The 22,613-nt window shown below is 39.9% G+C and overlaps 1 protein-coding gene across 2 annotated transcripts in view; it reads left to right on the top strand.

Moving 5' to 3' along the window:
• The window catches only part of VNN2 (vanin 2), a 24,508-nt gene extending 2,603 nt beyond the window's left edge, over positions 1–21,905 (top strand). Inside the window, exons 2-10 of one of the 2 annotated variants that reach the window (XM_005859022.2) lie at positions 6,600–6,747; positions 6,919–6,973; positions 8,668–8,899; positions 9,024–9,154; positions 12,108–12,300; positions 13,935–14,223; positions 16,026–16,399; positions 17,074–17,244; positions 21,552–21,905. In XM_005859022.2, coding sequence (XP_005859084.1) covers positions 8,687–8,899; positions 9,024–9,154; positions 12,108–12,300; positions 13,935–14,223; positions 16,026–16,399; positions 17,074–17,244; positions 21,552–21,734 — 1,554 coding nt within the window. In that variant the 5' untranslated portion in view covers positions 6,600–6,747; positions 6,919–6,973; positions 8,668–8,686 and the 3' untranslated portion in view covers positions 21,735–21,905. The remainder of the gene's footprint in view (positions 1–6,599; positions 6,748–6,918; positions 6,974–8,667; positions 8,900–9,023; positions 9,155–12,107; positions 12,301–13,934; positions 14,224–16,025; positions 16,400–17,073; positions 17,245–21,551) is intronic. The other variant, XM_014533832.1, reaches the window with a different exon arrangement.
• Positions 21,906–22,613: the final 708 nt, after the last annotated feature.

Here is a 22,613-nt window from a genome sequence, read left to right as displayed (position 1 = left end):
TCAGCCTAAGGACTCAAGGGTCCCAGATTCGATTCTGGTCAAGGGCATGTACCTTGGTTGCGGGCACATCCCCAGTACGGGTGTGCAGGAGGCAGCTGATCGATGTTTCTATCTCATCGATGTTTCTAACTATCCCTCTCCCTTCCTCTCTGTAAAAAAAAAATCAATAAAATATATATATTTTTAAAAGGAATTAATATATAGAGGTTATGTATACTCTTTACCAAGTTTTCCCCAATGAAAACATCTTGCAACATTATAGTACAAAATCATAGCCAGGATATATTGATGGAATCGGCGTGGCTCAGTGGTTGAGTCTCGACCTATGAACCAGGAGGTCTCTGTTCAATTCCTGGTCAGGGCACAGCCCGGGTTGTAGACTCAATACCCAGTAAGGGGTGAGCAGGAGGCAGCTAATAGATGATTCTCTCTCATCACTGATGTTTTTCTCTCTCCCTTCCTCTTTAAAATCAATATATATTTTAAAAGATACAGAACATTCTCCATCCTTCATGTTGCCTCTTTATAGAACATCCAGTTCCCTCTCACAGTCACACCTTCCTTAATCTCTGGCAACCACTAATCTGTTTTCTATTTGTATAGTTTTGTCATTTTAAGAATGTTGTATAAGTGGAATCACATAGTATGTTATTAACTTTGGGGATTGGGCTTTTTTCATTCAGCACATTGCTCTTAAGATTCATCTACATTGTTGCATGTACCTATCGTTCATTTCTTTATATTGCTGAGGAATATTCCATGGTATGGGTCTACAGCTTGCCTTATCATTCATTGAAGGACACCTGGATTATTTCCAGCTTATGTTTATTACAAATAACACTACTATGAATATTAATGTTCAGATTTTTGTGTGAACATGTCTTCATAATTTTGGATAACTGCCTGGGAATGATACAGCTGTTGGATAGTATAGTAATTGCATGATTAGTTTTCCCCTCAAATAACCCATTATTTTACATAGGAAATTTGATTTGGACAATAGATATTAAATATCATACATTAATGAAATATTCTATTTACTTACTTATTAAGTTGTGAAGATTTAAATATGATAAATATACCTCCTCAAATCTAGCTGGTAAAAGAGGTGGATAATAAATACCAACATAATTTTCTAACTGATTTTCACTAAGTACAATTACTAGTGAATGAAAGTAAAGAAACACATATCTCTGTTTATATACAATCTTATAAAAAAGGAATGACCCAAAGTTTAGTCCTATGATAGTTATCTTTCCTTTGGTATCAATATCATATGTCATCTATTTATGAAAAACTCATAGGAGTGTAAGACTCAAATAGCATATTCAGACAAAGAAAAACACATCTACAGTATTAACAAAGGGAACTAAATAAAGCCTGCTTATTCAGCCTTTTTTAAGAACAACTTGCAAATCTTAAACATTTGCACTAGTTTCTCAGAAAATCCACAGCCTGTTCTACTCCCAGTCTGTTTGTAGTTGAGAGTTATAGGTGACAATCTAGGAAGTCTTGGGGTTCAGCATTACTTCTGAGTTTAGTGCAATTTTGTCATCAGTACTAAAACAAATCATTCAAAGTCTGTTTCTTCTTGACAAAAAGCATGACAAATACAAAAAGTAGTACATTATTATTTCATTTTTAAGTTTTTGTCATTCAAAACAAATTTGAATACCAAATCAGTTGTCACATTATTATATACTAGAGGCTCAGTGCAGAAATTCATGCACAGGTAGAGTCCCTAAGCCTGGCTGGCAATCAGGGCCAATCAGATTCTCTGCCCCCCCGCCTCCTCCTCCCCTCACCCCCTCAGCCCCGCCCCGTCACCACCAGCTGCCGCTGGTCACCTGCCATGTTCCGTGCCACCCCCTGGTGGTCAGCGCACATCATAGCAAGCGATCCAAGTCTCCCGGTCGAACTCCTGAGAGAACACTTTGCATATTAGCCTTTTATATATATGGATTTTGAAAATGTCCACCATGAAATCAATTGTTGGATGAATTCTGATAGAGTTGTTTTCCTTTAAAAAAATTAAAATCAGTGTACATAAATATTTGAACATAATATTAATAACTTTTCTTCATATACTTTCAGCACTTTGGGCCATATTCATTTCCTGTATTGTTTTCTGTTTTATCACTATTACTGGGTCCTTTTACCTCTTATTATTTACTTCTTACTTAGCTGATGAAGATCAGTCACTCAGTTGTTGGTGAGTCCATTCCCAAGAGCCAGGTCCTGTCTCTAGATGTGGAACACGAATAGTGGGAGGACAGGGCTATACATTAGGAAGTGGCACTATCATCTCATAGTAAGAAAGCAGCAACACTGGACTATATACATGCCCTTGCATCTCCTGAAAGAAAAAATATCTCAAGGAAAAGCAGCAATATCGGGGGGAAATGCATAGGGAAGGAAGACCTGCCCACAACTTCTTTCATTTTTCATGTTGGGGAATTTGTCTTAACACAGCTCTCAGGACCTTGGTGAGTTGATTTAGAGGAGCGAGCACTCCCACGTATATACTGTGCATTAATTGATCATTGATCTTCCATAGAAATGAATTCCATTTAGCAGCGCTATGGCCTGTGACTCTGATTCTGGGTGTTCAAAGCAGACAAATGCAAGATGTCGGCTTTTCTTCTCTGTCTTTGCATGTGGTCACTTTGGTTAATGGCTCAGCCTATCAGAAGTAACAGCTCATAAAGAAATTCTTGCCCTGACCGATTTGGCTCAATGGATAGAGCGTCAGCCTGCGGACTGAAGGGGCCCAGGTTCTAGTCTCGTCAAGGGCATGTGCCTTGGTTGCGGGCACATCCCCAGTGGGGAGTGTGCAGGAGGCAGCTGATCGATGTTTCTCTCTCATCGATGTTTCTAACTCTCTATCCCTCTCCCTTCCTCTCTTTAAAAAATCAATAAAATATATTAAAAAAGAAATTCTTCCTGCCCTGGGGCCTCTCAACTCTCCACCAACACTGTCCTATCCTCTTCCAGAACAGGGAACAGGATGTAGGAGGCACTGGGATTCTGCCCTACCTCACTGTTTACTGTTCCATACAGGATGGGGTGGGGCCATAAATAGCTTTTTCAGAAACTGCCACGCTTGTTTTCCAGGGTGGCTGGATGTGCCATTCCGCATTCCCAACAGTAATGAATAAGTAATAGAGTTTCTCAGTAAGTTGTGCGCACGTGTGTGTTGTGTGTGTATCTGTTTTAAAAAGAAATCTGTGATGAATGAATTAAGGAGTTAGAATGATTGATCAGAGAGAAAATCTGTGGTACAGTTGGAGAGAAAACATTCAAAAGTAGCTGGTAGAAATGGACTTTCAGTTAATAATTTCAGGATAAACCAGTCAGGGCAGATTGACACGGAAGGTTTTGTGGAAAGAGAGAGAACAATGAGAAAACAGAGACAATGGACTGGTTGAAGTTTTTTTTAACAAATTAGTAGCCAAGAACAGGTGGGCACAGGGGCAGAGAGAATTAAAGCCCTGGGTCAAAGCTTCCCTGGGCATTGTCCTCCAATAGAACCACCGTCTTCTGGGTTTGAAGCAATAATAACAGCAAAAATTACTCAGCACATACTACCACCTTTGGCAGATGAGGGAAACTGTGGTACTGAGAGTTAACATTACTTACTCATAGTCAGCCAGCTGGGAAGTGATTCAAACCTAGGCATTCTGGCTTCGGGGTCCATGCCATTAACCATCACTCCATACCATCCTGACTCTTATAACTAAAGTGAGAAAAATTCCTGCCATGTGAGTTATCAGTAATTAGATGCAGGGCCATACAGGAATTTAGTTATGCCCACATGGGGGAAAGTTCTAGAGTGGCTTTGCATTACAATAAAAGAACAATGGGCTAAAGAGAAGGAATATAATGTGAATGTAAGAGTCAATGTAGGTCTTAGGGCTAGAAAAGGGCTAACTTCTCTGGCTCTGTTACTTCCCCTGGCCATTTGGACATTGCTCAGTAGCAATCATGTAATTCCACCTGGCCTGTGTTACCCAGCCTCTACAACTGCTTGAAAGAAAAGCCCAGAAATCAGGGTTGCCAGGCTAGGATAAAACAAATCCTCCCTCTCCTGATGCCAACGGGAGCAGAACCCTCAGGCCAGCTGCTGGCCACCCAGAAACTAAACCAAAACAGGAAGTCAGGGGTGATTGGAGGAGCCACCGGCCTTGGAAAGAGGACAGCCGATAGGATCCAGGAATGTAAGGCCTCACCTAGACAGACCCGTAAGTAGTGACCTATCTTAGGCATTAAACATGCTTTTTTACATCCTTGCCCATTGAACATGAACAAGATGAATAATCGGTGAATTACTGTGATGCTCTGATGAATGAAAACAGGGCTACCCGGCAGACCTAACACACTCAAGAGCTGAAAGTAACCACAGGATATTCCGTTCATACAAATTCCTAACTGCATAAGTTATCATGGGAAGTCATGTCCTAAGGCCTATATGATAGATTAATCTTTACATTGAACAAGCCCTTTCCATTGTTTTTGTGCTTTAGGATAATAAGCTTAGAATGTCAGAATAAATCTTCTCTAGACCTCCAGAGATAAACACCCGGTACCGGGGCCAGACCACCCCAACATGCCTTGTTGTTATCATTTATCTGCATACCACTATACAGTTACTTGTATGTTAAGTGTTAACTATCCAGCACCCATCAATGTAAAAGAAGTATGCATCTCTCCATTTTTATTTTTCATTCAGTCCTAGAGATTTCCCTGCTTTGCGGTCTCTCACTTCCTTATCTACCACCAATGGATTTCAGAACCTTCCTTCCATGTAGACTTTTGATTTTACTAATATATAAACTAAACCACAAAACTGTGACTCCTTGGAGCATTTTCTCAAACCTTTGAAATTTTTTATTGCAGGTCTGGTCCTCAGCTTTGATTCACACTCTTTGAACATTTATGTTTGAACATCCTCATATTGTTTGATAAAAACAATAAATGTTCCACAGCTTGACACTTTTCTACTTTTAATCTATCTTTTCATTTTTCTCCTTCTGTAGTACCTGGGAGTTCAGCTTTATTATTTTATCCTTTCAGGTGCTTGTTCCTATAACTGCCAACACAATGAACAAGTGGCTTTGATCTGCTCCTGTGGATTTATTCCTGTTGTCCTGAAAATAAGGCGGTCATCCTTATTTTGCCACAATCTTTGAATGCAGCTGTCTTAATCCATGTGGGCGGCTGTAATGGAATACTGCAAACTGGGCATCTAATAAACAATGGAAATTTATTTCTCACAGTTCTGGAGGCTGGGATGTCCAAGATCAAGGTTCAGATTCAGTATCTGTTGAGGACCCAATTCCTACTTCACACTGTGTTCTCACATAGCAGAAGGGGCAAAGGAGTTCCATAGAGATTCTTTTATAAGGGCAGGAATCCCATTCTTTTCTTTTTTTATTTTAAATATATTTTTGTATTGATTTCAGAGAGGAAGGGAGACGGGGAGAGAGATAGAAATATCAATGATGAGAGAGAATCATTGGTTGGCTGTCTCCTACATGCTCCCTACTGGGGATCAAGCCTGCAACCCAGGCATGTGCTCTGCCTGATCAGGAATCGAACCGTGACCTCCTGGTTCATTGGTGAATGCTCAACCACTGAGCCACACCTGCCGGGAAGGAGTCCCATTCTTGAGGGCTCCTCCCTCATGACATAAACATTTTGCAAAGGCCCCACTTCCTGATACATCACACTAAGAATTGGGTTTGGACATATGAGTTTGGGGGGTGGAGGGGCACACAAACATTCAGTCTGTAGCACCGGCCAAAACAATTTTTACAAGTTCCTTTTGGTGAATGCAATAAACTTTGGGCATAGTTGAATGGGAACTAAAGTTAATGGTTTGCAAGCAAAGTCAGCAAGAGAGTTGGTTACTGTTTTCCCTTTGAAGAATCGGGAGCATGCTACCAGTTCAAAGGGACTTTTGCAGCTCCTCAACTTCTGAGAGCTGAAAGCAGAGGGTAGTTTGAACCACGTGAAATTACAGAGGCCGTAGGTCAAAAATAGTTGGCTACTGGCAACTTCCTGTGGCACAACCCTTTCCATTCAGTGGGGCATGACATTTCATAACTCTTCGATTTCCTCTTGGCTTTAGTTGCATTAGCTGTCCTGTCCGAGCAGTTGAACGCCCATCCAAGTTTCACTTGCATGAGACCAGACACCAAAAAATAAAGTTCAGGTTGGTTCTGCTCAAGCAGACATTTCCTTCCAAAAAGGCAGATTCAAACAATCTTTTGAAGACATACGAAAGCCTCCACAGGGGACAGGGACAAAAACGTTTCTTACCACTGTCCTTTTTGGAGATATAGTATCTTTCTTTCTTTCTTTCTTTCTTTCTTTCTTTCTTTCTTTCTTTCTTTCTTTCTTTCTTTCTTTCTTTCCTTTTTTCTTTTTTGTATACAATTATCAAGAGAATAGTTTGAAAAGAAGAACCTGGTTTTTCGTGCTTCTTATTCTGATGTGTCATCCTTGCTGCCATGAGGAAATGCTATCAGTGTTGTACACGCTATTTCCAACTCTTTACTTCTCAGCTCACTTAATGTCATTTCATTTCTGGGAGAGAGGCCAGACGAGGACGTCCTTCAGGCTGAGGCAGGGCTCGAAGCGGCTCCGCACTATCCTGAGTTCCTCGGTGTTTTTGTTGTATCTCCACCTTGTGGTTGATGGGCACCTGCCATGTCCTGCTTGGCAAGATCCAGGAGTTGATCTCAGGTACTCTGCCCCCATTTCATCCCCAGGACCCCAAAGAGACTAGATTTGTTTACTCAAATAAGAGTTGTTCTGTGGGCCTAACAACTAAAGCACAGGAAACATTCAGGATCATTACATGACTAAATTGTCACTGTTTGAGTTAATAATTGTCATCCCATCCTAATCTTACAGAGATCCTTCATGTATCTTGGACTCTCAGACTAACCTTGGGAAAGAGAGAGCGCAGGTATGTTGTATTATTATTTTTCACATCAGAGTTACTTTAATTTTCTCTCTCTTAAAGGGTGTAATTGTACTACATTTCAATTTTCTATCTTTATTGTTTTTTGTTTTTTTTGCATCTTATCCATTTTATTTATTTATTTATTTTTTAAATCTTTATTGTTCAGATTACATTTGTTCCTCTTTTTTTTTTCCCCCATAACTCCCCTCCTCCCAGTTCCCGCCCCACCCTCCGCCCTCACTCCCCACCCACTGTCCTCATCCATAGGTGCACGATTTTTGTCCAGTTTCTTCCCGCATCTCCCATTCCCCTTTCCCCGCCAAGAATAGTCAGTCCATTCCCTTTCTATGTCCCTGATTCATTATAATCACCAGTTCATTCTGTAAATCAGATTATTTATTCACTTGATTCTTAGATTCACTTGTTGATAGATGCATGTTTGTTGTTCATAATTTGTATCTTTACCTTTTTCTTCTTCCTCTTCTTAAAGGATACCTTTCAGCATTTCGTATAATACTGGTTTAGTGGTGATGAACTCCTTTAGCTTTTCCTTATCTGTGAAGCTCTTTATCTGACCTTCAATTCTGAATGATAGCTTTGCTGGATAAAGTAATCTTGGTTGTAGGTTCTTGGTATTCATCACTTTGAATATTTCTTGCCATTCCCTTCTGGCCTGCAAAGTTTCTGTTGAGAAATCAGCTGACAGTCGTATGGGTATTCCCTTGTAGGTAATTGAGTCTCTTTCTCTTGCTGCTTTTAAGATTCTCTCTTTGTCTTTTGCTCTTGGCATTTTAATTATGATGTGTCTTGGTGTGGTCCTCTTTGGATTCCTTTTGTTTGGGGTTCTCTGCGCTTCTTGGACCTGTAAGTCCATTTCTTTCACCAGGTGGGGGAAGTTTTCTGCCATTATTTCTTCAAATAGGTTTTCAATATCTTGCTGTCTCTCATCTTCTGGCACCCCAATTATTCTGATGTTTGTACGCTTGAAGCTGTCCCAGAGGCTCCTTACACTATCTTCGTATTTTCGGATTCTTTTTTCATTTTGCTTTTCCGGTTGGGTGTTTTTTGCTTCTTCGCATTTCAAATCTTTGGCTTGATTCTTGCGCTCCTCTGGTCTGCTATTGGGTGTCTGTATAATATTCTTTATTTCAGTCCGTGTATGCTTAATTTCTAGTTGGTTCTTTATCATAGCATCGAGGGTCTCATTAGTTTTCGTGAGTCTCTCCTCAAGTTTATTGGCAGCTTCTAGCACATTTTTGCAAGCCCTCAAAATTGCGATTTTTAGCTCTATATCCTCCATTTCTGTCATGTTTTTTTGTCTCCGCATTTTTTATGCTTTCTTGGTGCACCCCCTAGTGGTCTTTGTGCGCAGTCTTGTTCTAGTTGAGCCTTGATTGTTGTAGTTAATACTAGAGGGATTTGACCACCAGGCCGACTGGCTCCAGAGTTACTTTAATTTTCTCTCTCTTAAAGGGTGTAATTGTACTACATTTCAATTTTGTTTTTATTGAAATTTGACATCAAATTTTATCAATAGTAGATGTTGTACAATCTTTGTAATGCTTTTTTATTGTATTCATTTAATGGCAATATTTTCCTCTCAAAAGTGGGTTGGGTATAATATTCATAAGATTACAAAATAAGCACTCGGGCGCCGCCCTTTATAAATGCGACATGAATTTTACTTGCACTTTCAGAAATCTCTAGACCTTGGCCATGATCACTTCCTCCTTTCAAGCCTCTGTGGCAGTTCTTGCCCTGGTTACCCTGCATGTCAGTGCCCTGGATACATTTATAGCTGCCGTGTATGAACATGCTGTCCTAAGGCCAAAGGGCACAGAGACACCTGTTTCTCGGGAGGATGCCTTGCTCCTTATGAACAAGAATATAGATGTTCTGGAGAAAGCGATAAAGCAGGCAGCTGAGCAGGTATTCTTTTATTTCTACTAATCTTAATCCATGGCAGGGACATGAAATCTGCTGGAAGGTTGCCGTGTTGCATTGTCTGTGTTATACGTGGAGACATACTTTTGATTGGACTTGTTTTGAATAGGGTGCTCAAATTATCGTGACTCCAGAAGATGCACTTTATGGATGGAAATTTACCAGGGAAACCATTTTCCCTTATCTGGAGGATATCCCAGACCCTCAGGTGGACTGGATTCCATGTCAAGACCCCCAAAGGTATTGTCTCTATCCTAGTTGTTTGTGCAAAAGTGCGGCAATTCTTTAAAATGCGCATGTTCATCACAGCAAAATGATAAATCCTGAATTATCATGTATCTGGTGGTATGTTATTGGTATATTTATATTGGCATTTGTTAGATTTAAAAAATTGCACTTAGATACCATTTAATATCTTTATTCAATTTAGAGAAAATATGTAAACAGGACATTTCTAAGTAGGACTGCTGATGAAGGGGGAGAGGATCTCATGGATACAAGTAGTAAATTAATTTATGGACAGTGGGTTGTGTTTGGAAAATATTTCCATGTCTCTATTTAAAGGTACCATGTTGCAATTGTATTGGAATCTGCTTCTCAGGCAGAAAGACCTCACTGTGTACCCTCTAGTGCAGCAGTTCTCAACCTGTGGGTCGCGACCCCTTTGGCAGTCAAACGACCCTTTCACAGGGGTCGCCTAAGACCATCCTGCATATCAGATATTTACATTACGATTCATAACAGTAGCAACATTACAGTTATGAAGTAGCAACGAAAATAATTTTATGGTTGGGTCACAACATGAGGAACTGTATTTAAAGGGCCAGAAGGTTGAGAACCACTGCTCTAGTGAATCATAAGACTTATGCTATGAAACTTTGCATGTTCCTAGGCTCATAAAGGTAATTTTCCTGAGAAAAAGTAATCTAGGAATGTAATCTAGGAATCTAATGCAACATATTTAATAGACATGGATGTATGTTTAATATATAAATCCTACTTCCTAATAAGACTTGGAGGTTATTGAGGTACAGATTGTACACTTCAAACCTTTCAGGGAAAGGTCTCTCACTCTATCCCACTTACTCTTACTCATCTCTCAGATCCTCTCACTCTGTTGCCCTCTCATACTCTCTCATTCTTTTACCTCAAATGAAGTTTATGTAACATTCCTCTGCCATATTTTTGCTGGAGGATTATAGCTACCACACTTCTTTAGGCACTCCTGGTTATTCTGACATTTATATAAGGGCTACCAGGAAAGGGCTTTTCTTTGCTCTAGAGAGATTAACTGCACACACACAAAAAAAAGAAGAAAAAAAAAGAGAGAGAATATTGGGTTACATGACCTCGGACAATTTCCTCTTTCCACCCTTCCTGTCCTGAGCTGATTTCTCTATGGTGTTTGTAAGAAATTTTATTTCGTGTAAAAAAGAGGCCAATAGCTGGACAGTCTTTCTGCATAGAAGTTTTGGGAATTGGGATGGCCCATTTATTTTTAATCTCACAGTATGATTGAGTTCTGGATTTCCATTAAAAACAACATATGATGCAAATGTATGGATGAGTCAAAGGTCACAGTAACTATGGGAACTAGTAAATGTTGGGGGACAGGTTCTTCCATATGGTTAGTAAGTGCCTCTTTTATAGCCCTGCAGTAGAAGAAAAACATTTTGACAGAAAATTGGCTTGCATTATCATCAGATATAGTCAAATTTAAATAATTAATCTTTTCATTCATTCAACCATTTTTTAAAAATATTTTTTTATTGATTTCAGAGAGGAAGGGAGAGGGAGAGAGAGATGGAAACATCAATGATGAGAGAGAATCATTGATCATTGGCTGTCTCCTGCCCAGCTCCCACCGGGGATTGAGCCCGCAACCTGGGTACGTGCCCTTGACCAGAATCGAACCCAGGAATTTAACCCAGGAATCAAACCCACGACCCTTTGGGTCCGCAGGCCTGCACCCTATTTACTGAGCCAAACCAGATAGGGCAGATTTCCTTCTTTTTATGGCCATGTACTATTCCATTGTATAATGTACCCTAGCTTTTTTATCCAGTCATCCACTGATGGGCACTTGGGCTGTTTCCAGATCTTGGCAATTGTAAATAATGCTGCTATAAACAGAGGAGTGCATGTATTCTTTAGAATTGGTGTTTTGGGATTCTTAGGATATATTCCCAGAAGTGGGATCACTGGGTCAAAAGGCAGTTTTATTTTTAATTTTTTGAGGAAACTCCATACTGTTGCCCACAGTGGCTACCCCAGTCTGCATTCCCACCAGCGGTATACAAGGGTTCCCCTTTCTCCATATGCTCGCCAGCAGTTGTTGTTTATTGACTTATTGATGGTAGCCATTCTGGCAGGTGTGAGGTGAATCTCGTTGTGGTTTTAATCTCTGATGATTAGTGATGTTGAGCATTTTTTCATATATATATTGACCATCTATCTGTCCTATTGTTATTATTGTTTACATATGAAGTAACTAAATACTTTTTAAAGTTGAAATGCCTTTTTTTATTGAGATATAATTGGCATATAACATTGTGTAAATTTAAGATGTATAATGTGTTAAATTGATACGTTTATATATTGCAATATGATTACCACCATAGCTCCAGTTAATCCCTCTATCATGTCATATAACTATCATTTCTTGTTGTGGTGAGGACAATTAAGATCTAGTCTCGCCCTGACCGGTTTGGCTCAGTGGATAGAGCATCGGCCTGCGGACTGAAGGGTCCTGGGTTGAATTCCAGTCAAGGGCATGTACCTTGGTTGCGGGCACATCCCCAGTAGGGGGTGTGCAGGAGGCAGCTGATCGATGCTTCTCTCTCATCGATGTTTCTAACTCTCTATCCCTCTCCCTTCCTTTCTGTAAAAAATCAATAAAAAATATATATTTTTAAAAAAGATCTAGTCTCTAAGCAACTTTGAAGTCTATAATACAATATTATTATCTGTATGCTGTACATTAGACCTTCAAGACTTATTTACCTACTAGTTGCAAGTTTGTACTCTTAAACCATATATTCTCAATTCCCCTATCTTCTGGCCCCTGGTAACCACTATTCTACTCTGTTTCTGTGAATTCAGTCTTTTTAGATTCCACAAATAAGTGATATCATACAGTATAAGTCTTTCTCTGTCTGACTTATTAAAATCTCTTCATTAAAATTTGATTTAGATTTGGTCACACACCCATACAAACAAGACTCAGCTGCCTGGCCAAGAACAACTCTATCTATGTCTTGGCAAATATTGGGGACAAAAAGCGATGTAATTCTCAGGACTCCACATGTCCTCCTAATGGCTATTATCAGTACAATACCAACGTGGTATATGATGCAAAGGGACAATTGGTGGCACGTTACCACAAGGTAAGAGAGGGTGGGTATGTAGAATGATGACTGTTATGAGGGGGATGAATGCTGTGTTAAGTATTTTGAGCTTTATTCCCCATATAGGATGTTATTAGAGATTTTTTGTTAAGGCAAACACTAAAGAAAGTCACATTTTAGAAAAAACTAATCTGGGAAAAAATGTAGGCAAAGAGCTATTAGAAAGATTGCAATAGTCCATGATTGAGATAAATCATTCTGTATATAAAAACGTAATTTTAATAATTAATTCAAAGGATACCAAGGTGACTGCGGTCTGGATACCATTTAATACTGAAATGATATGAAGATGTTTCCAAATTGTATGAATGAGTTTTACAGAAGTTAATTTCCCTGTTTTCTATCAAATTACAAAAACTATCTTTCCCTTTATTTTTCATACCAGTTAACTGAATTACCCTCTTATGAATTTGAGGTTAGATCAGAAAATTTTTACTATAAACTCTGAATTAAAAGAGCAAAATAACCTTTAGCCATAATTTTATACCAAATTGGCAGGGAGAGAGCCAGCCTTCTAAGTGGATATGGGATATGCATGTCAGTGTGTACATCCTCTTCCACACCCACCCACACTTTTTCTAAGCATCTTAAATTGTATCTTTTAACAATTTCTCCACCCAGAATCTTTTGAGTGGGGAAATAATCTGCTGGAAGTCCCAGTTGAAATGTAAGGAGTGATATTAACCCAATTGTTTTTCAATGCTTTTGATCACATACTGCTACAGAAAAAAAATTGTATATTTATTTTTGTATTTCTAAATAAAACACAGTCCTAGTGGTTTGGCTCAGTGGATAGAATGTTGGCTTGCAGACCAAAGGGTCCCAGGTTCAATTCTGGTCAAGGGTATGTACCTCGGTTGCAGGCTCCTCCCTGGTCCACGCCCTGGTGAGGGCTCCTGCAGAAGGCAACCCATTGATGTGTTTCTCTCACATCGATGTTTCTCTCTGTCTTTCCCATTCTTTTTCATAATCCCTAAAAATCAATGGAAAAATATCCTTGGGTGAGGATTAAAAAAACAAAACAAAAATAAGTAAGTAAGTAAATAAATAAATAAATAAAACAATCACATAACTTTCAAACAGCTTTCTTACAGTTTCCTTCATTTTGTGGGTTTTGACAACTTCTTTTCATTTATAATTTCAGCAATTTTGAAAGCTCTGAAATTATTTTGGATAGGACACTGTAAAGAGGGAGGTAGCACCCCTCATCCACTTAACAGGTGCTTATTGTGCATCTATTATGTTTCCAGGGTCAGGGATTCAATAACAGCATTCTTCTTTGAATCCCTGACACCTAGAAACATTAAAAAAGCTTCTTCAGCTTTTAAGAAAGTCATAACCTATAATTTATGGAAAGTTATTTGTCTTCTAATTTGGGCAGGCTGGGGTTGGGGAGGAGATATTGTATTCCTTTTCCTTGGCCTTTTACTTCCAATAACCAGTCTCATTCACTGCCTGTAGAGTCTCAGTTGTTGACCATAACCAAATCTAGTACTAACTTTGGAGGGGTTTTTTTCTCTTCTTTTTCTTTCTTTCTTTCTTTTTTTTTTTTTAACAAGTCATCTCTTCAGTAAAGAAGCTTTTCCTGGTTTTGTCTTATGCATTTATTACAGTACCACCTCTACTCTGAGCCTCAGTTTGATGCCCCTGAAAAGCCGGAGCTGGTGACTTTCAACACCACCTTTGGAAGGTTTGGCATTTTCACATGCTTCGATATACTCTTCCACGATCCTGCTGTGGCCCTGGTGAAAGACTTCCATGTGGACACCATTCTGTTTCCCACAGCGTGGATGAATGTTTTGCCCCTATTGTCAGCTATTGAATTCCACTCAGCTTGGGCTATGGGCATGAGAGTTAATCTTCTTGCGGCAAATATACACCATGTGCAACAAAATATGACAGGTAATTTATGACCAGATGAGGTTTGCAGATAATACTTCTAAATGCAGAGAAGCTAATGCCTCAGATGTGAGCCGTCATAACTTTTTGCTTCTTTATAGGGACTAACCACTATATTTTCCAACTTTTCACACATACATTCAAAGCCTAGTGACTGATTTTTAAAAAACATATTTTTGGGAGAGATCAACCAAAGGACTTGTATGCATGCATATAAGCCTAACCAATGGACACAGATACCAGGGGGGTGTTTATTTATTTCAGAAAGGAAGGGAGAGAGTGGAATAAAAACATCAATGATGAGAGAGAATCACCGATTGGCTGCCTCCTGCATACCCCCAACACCCCTAACTGGGGATCAAGCCCACAACCCAGGCATGTGCCCTTGACTAGAATCGAACCTGGGACCCTTCAGTCCGCAGGCTGATGCTCTATCCACTAAGCCAAACAGACTAGGGCCCTAGTGACTGATTTGAGCAGCTATGGTTACATTAAGACCTTTCTGTGCATTATTTCTTTATCCTCACAACAACTCTGAGAGATGAGTACTACCATCCACTTTTACAGGTTAGAAACCTGAGACACAGAGCATGCAAGTAACTTGCCAAAGGCTACCAGCTAGTGAGTGGCAAAGCATGGAAGTAAACATGATTTGCTCAAACATTGGCAAAGGACAGAGGAGCGTATTAATTGGTATGTTATTTGGAACAATTTACCTTCACAGTAAAAAGTAGCTTAAAACGACAAACATTTATTATCTCACCTTTTCTATCGGTCACTACTTGGGACTAGCTTAGCTGGGGGATCCTGGCTCAGACTATCTCCTTGGGTTACGTCAAGCCCTTAGCTGGGCTAGTGGTCATCTGAAGCCTTGAGTGGGGCTGACAGGCCTGTTTCCAGGAGGGCTGCCTCACGTGGCTGTATAGGCAGGATCCCTTAGTTCAGCGGTTCTCAACCTGTGGGTCGCGACCCCTTTGGCGGTCGAGCGACCCTTTCACAGGGGTCTCCTAAGACCATCCTGCATATCAGGTATTTACATTACGATTCATAACAGTAGCAACATTACAGTTATGAAGTAGCAACGAAAATAATTTTATGTTTGGGTTACAACATGAGGAACTGTATTTAAAGGGCCAGAAGGTTGAGAACCACTGCCTTAGTTCCTCAGGGAATATGGGCAGGAGACCTTCATTTCTTGCCACTTGGGCCTTTCCATAGGCTGTGTGATGTATCCTTATGACATGGCAGCTGACTTTCTTTAGATAGATGATAGATAGATAGATCGATAGATAGATAGAGTGAGTGAAAGAGAGCGGGAGCTGCACTGCTGTTTTTATTAATCACACACCGTCACTTCTACCGTGTTCCATTCATTAGAAGTGAGTTGCAAAGTCCAGCCTGCACTCAAAGGGAAAGGAATTAGACCTACCCATTGGAGAGAAGAGTGTTGAAACATTTGGGAGTGATATGGAGACACCAGCATAGTGGGGACCAGGAGAGAATTTTGTATTACTGTTCCCTACCTTTCATGTACTCCCAAATACAAAGATTTTTATATTGGTTTTAATTTTCCACAAAGCTCATAAACATTCCTGTTACAGTCAAAGTTTATTTGACACCAGACATCAAACGTCTATTATACTCCCTCAGTAGAGAACAGGAGAAGCGCTTGGGTGTTCCCTGTAACTAGAAGCCTGTGTGCTGTCTCTTTGGGACCAACGTGGTGATGTGACCATGTGCTCAGTTCTGATGGGGAAACTGGCAGTGTTGGTTTTGTATTAAAAACACTCCTTTTCCATTCGCAGGCAGTGGTATTTATGCACCGCATTCGCCCCAGGTATACCATTATGATATGGAAACAGACTCAGGAAAGCTCCTTCTTTCAGAAGTGGATTCGCGTCCCCGAACCTCTCCTGCCTACCCCACAGCCGTGGACTGGAGTGCCTATGCCACAACCATCAAACCATTCCCAGTCCGGAAAAATACTTTCAGTGGGTTTATTTCCCGAGATGCATTCAACTTCACAGCACTTTTTCAAAATGCAGGAAATCTTACAGTCTGTCACAAAGATCTCTGCTGTCATTTAAGCTACAGAATGTTAAGAAAAGAAGAGAATGAAGTGTATGTTCTAGGAGCTTTCACAGGACTTCACGGCCGAAGGAGAAGAGAGTACTGGCAGGTAATCTCAGCTCAGGTGAAAGGGAGTGCTTAGGTATCAGTAGTTATAGGGTTCACTTTCCATGTTTGCCCCAGGGAGCCAAGTGCTTTTTCTCTGCATGACTCCACGCATTGCCAGTACAGCATTACACACACACACACACACACACACACACACACACACACACACACACGCTAGGAGAAATAATGATATTTGCAATAGAAGTTAACTATAATCAGATTGCTTACTTAGAGCACATTTAGAATATTTATTAACCTGACCATGATGATTTTCTATTTGACTAATGAACTAGTTTACATATTATAGTGAACCTCAATAAGGCTTTCTTATGTAGTTTTGCCAATGTATCTGAATATAAACAGTTTTGTTTTAATTTTTAAAGTCAACACTGAGTAGGGATATCACTTTGATCTTAGTCTCTCTTGTCATCAGATGTTTTTTCATTTTATTTCTTTCCAATGACAAATATTTAAAATTCAAAATTCAGGAGGTGGGCTTGGTTCTCAAATCATTGGCCATTTCCAATAAAGCTGTTAATGATAAGAAACATGATCCAAATCTTTTATCAAATGAGGAAATAGTTACTTTGCTATAGTTATAAACTGAGTCAATCATTCTAATACAAGTAACTTAGATGTAAGGCATTACATTTTATCTGCATCTGTTCTACATAGGTATGCACCATGCTGAAATGCAAAACGACTAATCTGACAACTTGTGGACAACCGGTAGAAACAGCTTTGACAAGATTTGACATATTCTCCCTAAGTGGTACATTCAGAACAGAGTATGTTTTTCCTGAAGTGCTACTTACTAAAGTTCACCTGTCACCTGGAAAATTTGAGGTAGGAGGACTTGAAGAGTATTTTTATTTTATCTGTTCTCTGAAGCCAAGCAAAATAGGTTATGGCAACTGTATCACTTAAATTTTACTGTGTAGCTAACTTCCTCAGACCTTAATGGCTTTAGACAATAACCATTTATTAGCTGGTACTTTGTGGTTGACACTGTGAACTGAGTGTAGCTAGGCTGTTTTGGTTTGGAACAGGCTTAGCTGATCTTGGTTGGGCTCATGCATGCATCTGCCACTAGTTGGTGATTGGCCTGGTTTGTGATGGCCTTGTCTTAGACAGCTGGAATGATTGGGGCCACTCTCTCCCTGTGTTCTCTCCTCTTCCAGCAAGCTTGGACTTGAAGGAGTCCAAGAGCATCAAGAGGGAAAGCCACAATGGGCAAGTTTTTCTCAAGTCTCTGCTTACACCATGTTTGTGAATGTCTCATTAGCCAAAGCAAGTCACATGCCCAAAGTAGTTTCAAAGGTTAGAGAAATAAATGATACAGATCTCTCAATGGATAGAGCTGTAAAACCACATTGCAGAAGGGCATGAATAAAGGAGGAGGAAATATCTGGGCCGTTTTTACATTTACAGCAAGTAATTCTAGAGTGATGACACTTTGTTGGAATAACATGATAAGATACCTAGAACCTGTGAGCTCAAGGCCCCATTCGTTGAAAAATATTTGTTTACAGATTTTCAATGTCCTTTTGTTGCATGTGGAAACAAATGTAAAATTAGATATTTATTTTACAAATTATAGTGGCTATAACCAAATTAATTTATAAATTAAGCTGGTCTCAAATTAGAATTAAGACTGTAGGTTTTTATCTGCTAGTCCACACACACTCAACCAGTTTGAACCTTCATGTCTTCTCCGAATTGTGGCAAACAGAGGCAGGATTGCAGTAACTAGGGTACAGTCACTGCATTTTTTATAAGAAAAATAAGATCTACATTAATTCACCTAAAGCATTAAGCAAGAAAGTCTTTAAAATGCAGATTGCTGATGGTCATGCCTGCCTGTATTATCAGATTGGGATATATCATATTTATAAAAATATTTAATTATGTGAAACCAACAGAATGGTTTCTCTTAAAGCTGAGAAACCCAGGGAATGGGAATCCTTGGTTGCCGTACAACCTGGTTAGGTAGAATCTCATGAGCAAATGAAGCTGGAATAAAAGCTTAAATGCCAAGTACAGAAAATCATAATCAGATATGAAGCGAGGGCTCTGGAACTGTAATCTAGCAGTTCAAAGGTGGCCAGGCTGGCACAAATAAGTATAGATGAATTGAAAATATGTGAGGTCACTTCAAGTGAGAGAAAGGAGAGCAGGGTTCATACAGATCAGGGGTCAGGTAGTATGGGGGCCCTGTATTCTCATAATCCCTGCCATGTAAACTGAACACACAATCTAATCTCTAGTCTTCTGGGTAGTACTTTGATATTATCCCCCTCCCCCTTGTCATGTACTCATAGAAATGTATCTGTCTCATTGAGAAATTACCCTAGAGTGAGACTGAGCACTTATGTCACAAAAGGATCTCATTTACGGAGAAAGACGAAAAACTTATGGAGTTTTCCAGACCAGATTGAAAGTCCAGAGCCAGAGCCCTGACCAGTGGTCCAATTGGTTGGAGCATTTTCTGGTACACAAAAAGGTGGTGGGTGGTTTTGATATCCAGGTTGTGAGTTCGATCCCCAGCCAGAGCATGTGTGGGTGGCAACCAATCGATGTTTCTCTCTCACATTGATATCCCTTCCTCCCTCCCTCCCTCCCTCCCTATCTCAAAAATCATTTTTAAAATAAGTCCTGAGCCAGAAATGCCATTTTACTTTCACTCTGAACCACATTGGTATTTGAAGAAGTTGGATGGTGGTAGTTAATGAGGAGGTGGAGAGCATGAAGAAACTAGGACATAGTTATTTACTTTGTTTGTCTTACTTTTTTTTTTTTTTAAAAAAAAGATCCCAAATGGTTTTAGGTAGCTGGGAACAACAATTAGAGAATGATACATGAGAGCAAATAGTTAAATGCTTAACAGTATAGTATTTGTAGGTCTCAACTCAACAATTCTCAGAACTTGTCACGCTGTCTCCCATGCCTTGGCACTAGCCCTTCATTCTTGCATGGAAGGGAGGGAGGGAGGGAGGGAGAGAGGGAGGAAGGAAAGAGAGGGAGGGAGGGAGGGAGGAAAAGGAAGGAGTTGCACTATCCTTTAAGTTGGGTACTTTATGGTACATTTATCATTTGGATCATGTCTCATCTTCTCCAGCTTATTTGTTGAAAGAAGAAATAAGATATACTTTACATCAAAAAGATATAAAAGATGCACTTGCCAGCTGGTAGGCAGGGTTTTGGTGTAACAATGCTTGGAGGGAGCTCCATGGCCAGAGTACTGGTCTTCATTTCTCAAGTATAGATTCCCTATGGCATTATTTTCCCTGAAGTTCATCATATTCTAATGAGCAGACACTAACCAAACTCACAAGATGACAACAGAGAGGACCAATTTATTACTTTTAAAAATAGATTCACTTACCTGGAGAAGAATAACTTTTGCCTCAAGAAGGCTATCCATTGGCAAGTCCTCTCAAACACTGAAGCTATGGATCAGAAGTTTGTTTTGTGAGCACAGGATTAAAACAAAAGGGATTGGGTATTCATGGAACAGATTATCATAAAGCTATGAAAGCCTAAGATAATGTGCTTCTCCTCTGTAGGGCTGGTTATCTGAGACCACATTGAATCTGGGTGCTTACTTTCTTCAAAAAGGGCCAAATAAACCAAAACCAAATCTTGATTAAAAAAAAAAATTATTTTCCTAGAGACCTTTCAAGTCATGGCCCTTCTGTTAACATTGTTTTTAGAGTGATCAGAAGATAGGTTTGTATATATATATATATATATTATATATTATATATTTCAGAGAGGGAGCGAGAGATAGAAACATATATGATGAGAGAGAATCATTGATCAGCTGCTTCCTGCACACCCCACACTGGGGATTGAGCCCGCAACCCAGGCATATGCCCTGACTGAGAATCAAACCGTGATCTCCTGGTCATAGGTTGATGCTCAACCACTGAGCCATGCTGGCCAGGCAGAAGACAGGTTTTTTATATGAGTCACACTGGCCATGTCTGCTGGAGTACTACTATTTCCTTGACTGATGCACTCTCCTCAGAAAATATTTACACATTGTCTTACAGGATCACTTCTGCAGGGATTTCAACACATTTGCTGTGTGTCTTTTCCCACCCCTAGTTTTATGCTAAAAATGTGAAATGTCATTGACCATAACCACAAATGTAGGAAATATCTTGCTGTAATGTTTTAGGGAACTTTATGTAAGTCAGTTAAATTTAACCTCTGAATTTCCTATCCATAAAAGGCATAGAATATCTTTCTCACTGATTTGGTGAGGTTCAAATGTGATAATTCATGTGAAAGCATTTAGTGAACAGGGAAGCATTATACAAATATCAGGATGCATTTTTAAGTTCTTAGTACTAAAGGTTTATCTTAACCAAGTTCATTAACCACTGGGAGGAAAAGCTTGCCAGAAATAGGCCACAGGATTGGAAGAATAGATCAATGTGCCAATGGGCTGGAGACCAGGACCCTTTTCAGATCCAGTAAATCAGAATCTTGTGAAGGTGGGACCTGTACTTTTTCAGATTTCCACAGGTGATTTTGATGGGTAAGAACTACCAGTGTAAGGGACTAATCAAATATATTTAGTATACAGTGCTTAAGTGGCTAGTGAATTGTGTAGTGTATTTTAGGAAAAATCCTATATAATAAAAGGCTTATATGCAAATTGACCGAATGGCAGAACGACCGGTCGCTATGACATGCACTGACCACCAGGGGGCAGATGCTCAATGCAGGAGCTGTCTCCCGGTGGCCAGTGCGTTCCTACAGGGGGAGCACCACTCAGCCAGAAGCCCTGAGCCAGGCTCATGGCTGGCGAGCACAGCGGCATTGGCAGGAGCCTCTCCCACCTCCACAGCAGCGCTAAAGATGTCCACTGACAGCTTAGGCCTGCTCCCCGCGGGGGTGGGGGAGTGGGCCTAAGCTGTCAGTCAGACATCCCCTGAGGGCTCCCGGACTGCAAGAGGGCGCAGGCCAGGCTGAGGGAACCCCCCAACTGCACAAATTTTATCCACCAGGCGTCTAGTATCTAACAAGAAACCAGTAGAAAAGCTAGAACTACTTAATCAAAATAGGACTATTTAAAAAATATTATTCTGCTTGTAATGCATATTTTCATGAAGCTGACTATCCTTTTTCCACTGTTTCTTTAGGTACTAAAAGATGGGCGTTTGATAAACAAGAATGGACCCTCTGAACCTATTCTGACAGTGTCACTCTTTGGGAGATGGTACACTAAGGACTCACATTCCACCTCAGGAGGGATCAGCAATTTGGAAACAACTAACCTGCTAATAGCCACTTTTTTAATGATCATAGCTTTGCAAATATTATGATGGTATAGAACATCACTTTTTCACATTTATTTTTGCAGCATATATTTTGCTAAATGTGTTTATCGGCTTTTCAAGTTTACTAAGAAACTTTGAAGGGCAATCTCAATGGTATAGACCAGTGATGGCGAACCTATGACACGCGTGTCAGAGGTGACACGCAAACTCATTTTTTTGGGTTGATTTTTCTTTGTTAAATGGCATTTAAATGTATAAAATAAATATCAAAAATATAAATCTTTGTTTTACTATGGTTGCAAATATCAAAAAATTTCTATATGTGACACGGCACCAGAGTTAAGTTAGGGTTTTTCAAAATGCTGACATGCTGAGCTCAAAAGGTTCGCCACCACTGGTATAGACCAATGATTTCCAAATATGTACATTTCTCATCTTGAATTATTTTTAAGTATTATGGTAATTTTGCCCCCTGGTACTTAGGTCAGATAAAGGAGGATCAAATCTTAGCTCTAACCGTATTTGCTGTGACCTTGTGTGTGCTGGTGTGCATGAGGGGCAGAGTGAGAGCTTCAGGGTCATTGTAAGCAGAGTTGTGGCCTTTGAAGACAGAGAGTCTTATGACTGAATTCCATTTAACATAAAAGACAATTTGCATTCACCTACTTTTCTGTGCTAATGATTAGGGGGAAATTTGCTTCCCAATCAGATGGTAATGTTGAAGTTTATCTTCACAATGAAAGTTGTTTTGAGATGTTCTAGAAGCAATGAGAGCTAGTCCAGGTTCATATCAAAAGAGACCTGACTCAGGGCATTCATAGCCTTGAACTATCTCACCTGAAGGCTGTGGTATAATTTAACAGGCCCCAAATCCCATAAGACAAAGGTCATGACTGTTAATAGTAACACTGTTTTCAGCATTGG

This window comes from Myotis brandtii, unplaced genomic scaffold (genome assembly GCF_000412655.1).
Source record: "Myotis brandtii unplaced genomic scaffold, ASM41265v1 scaffold123, whole genome shotgun sequence".
NCBI classification, from domain to species: Eukaryota; Metazoa; Chordata; class Mammalia; order Chiroptera; family Vespertilionidae; genus Myotis; species Myotis brandtii.
This window is presented reverse-complemented; position numbering and strand designations above follow the sequence as displayed.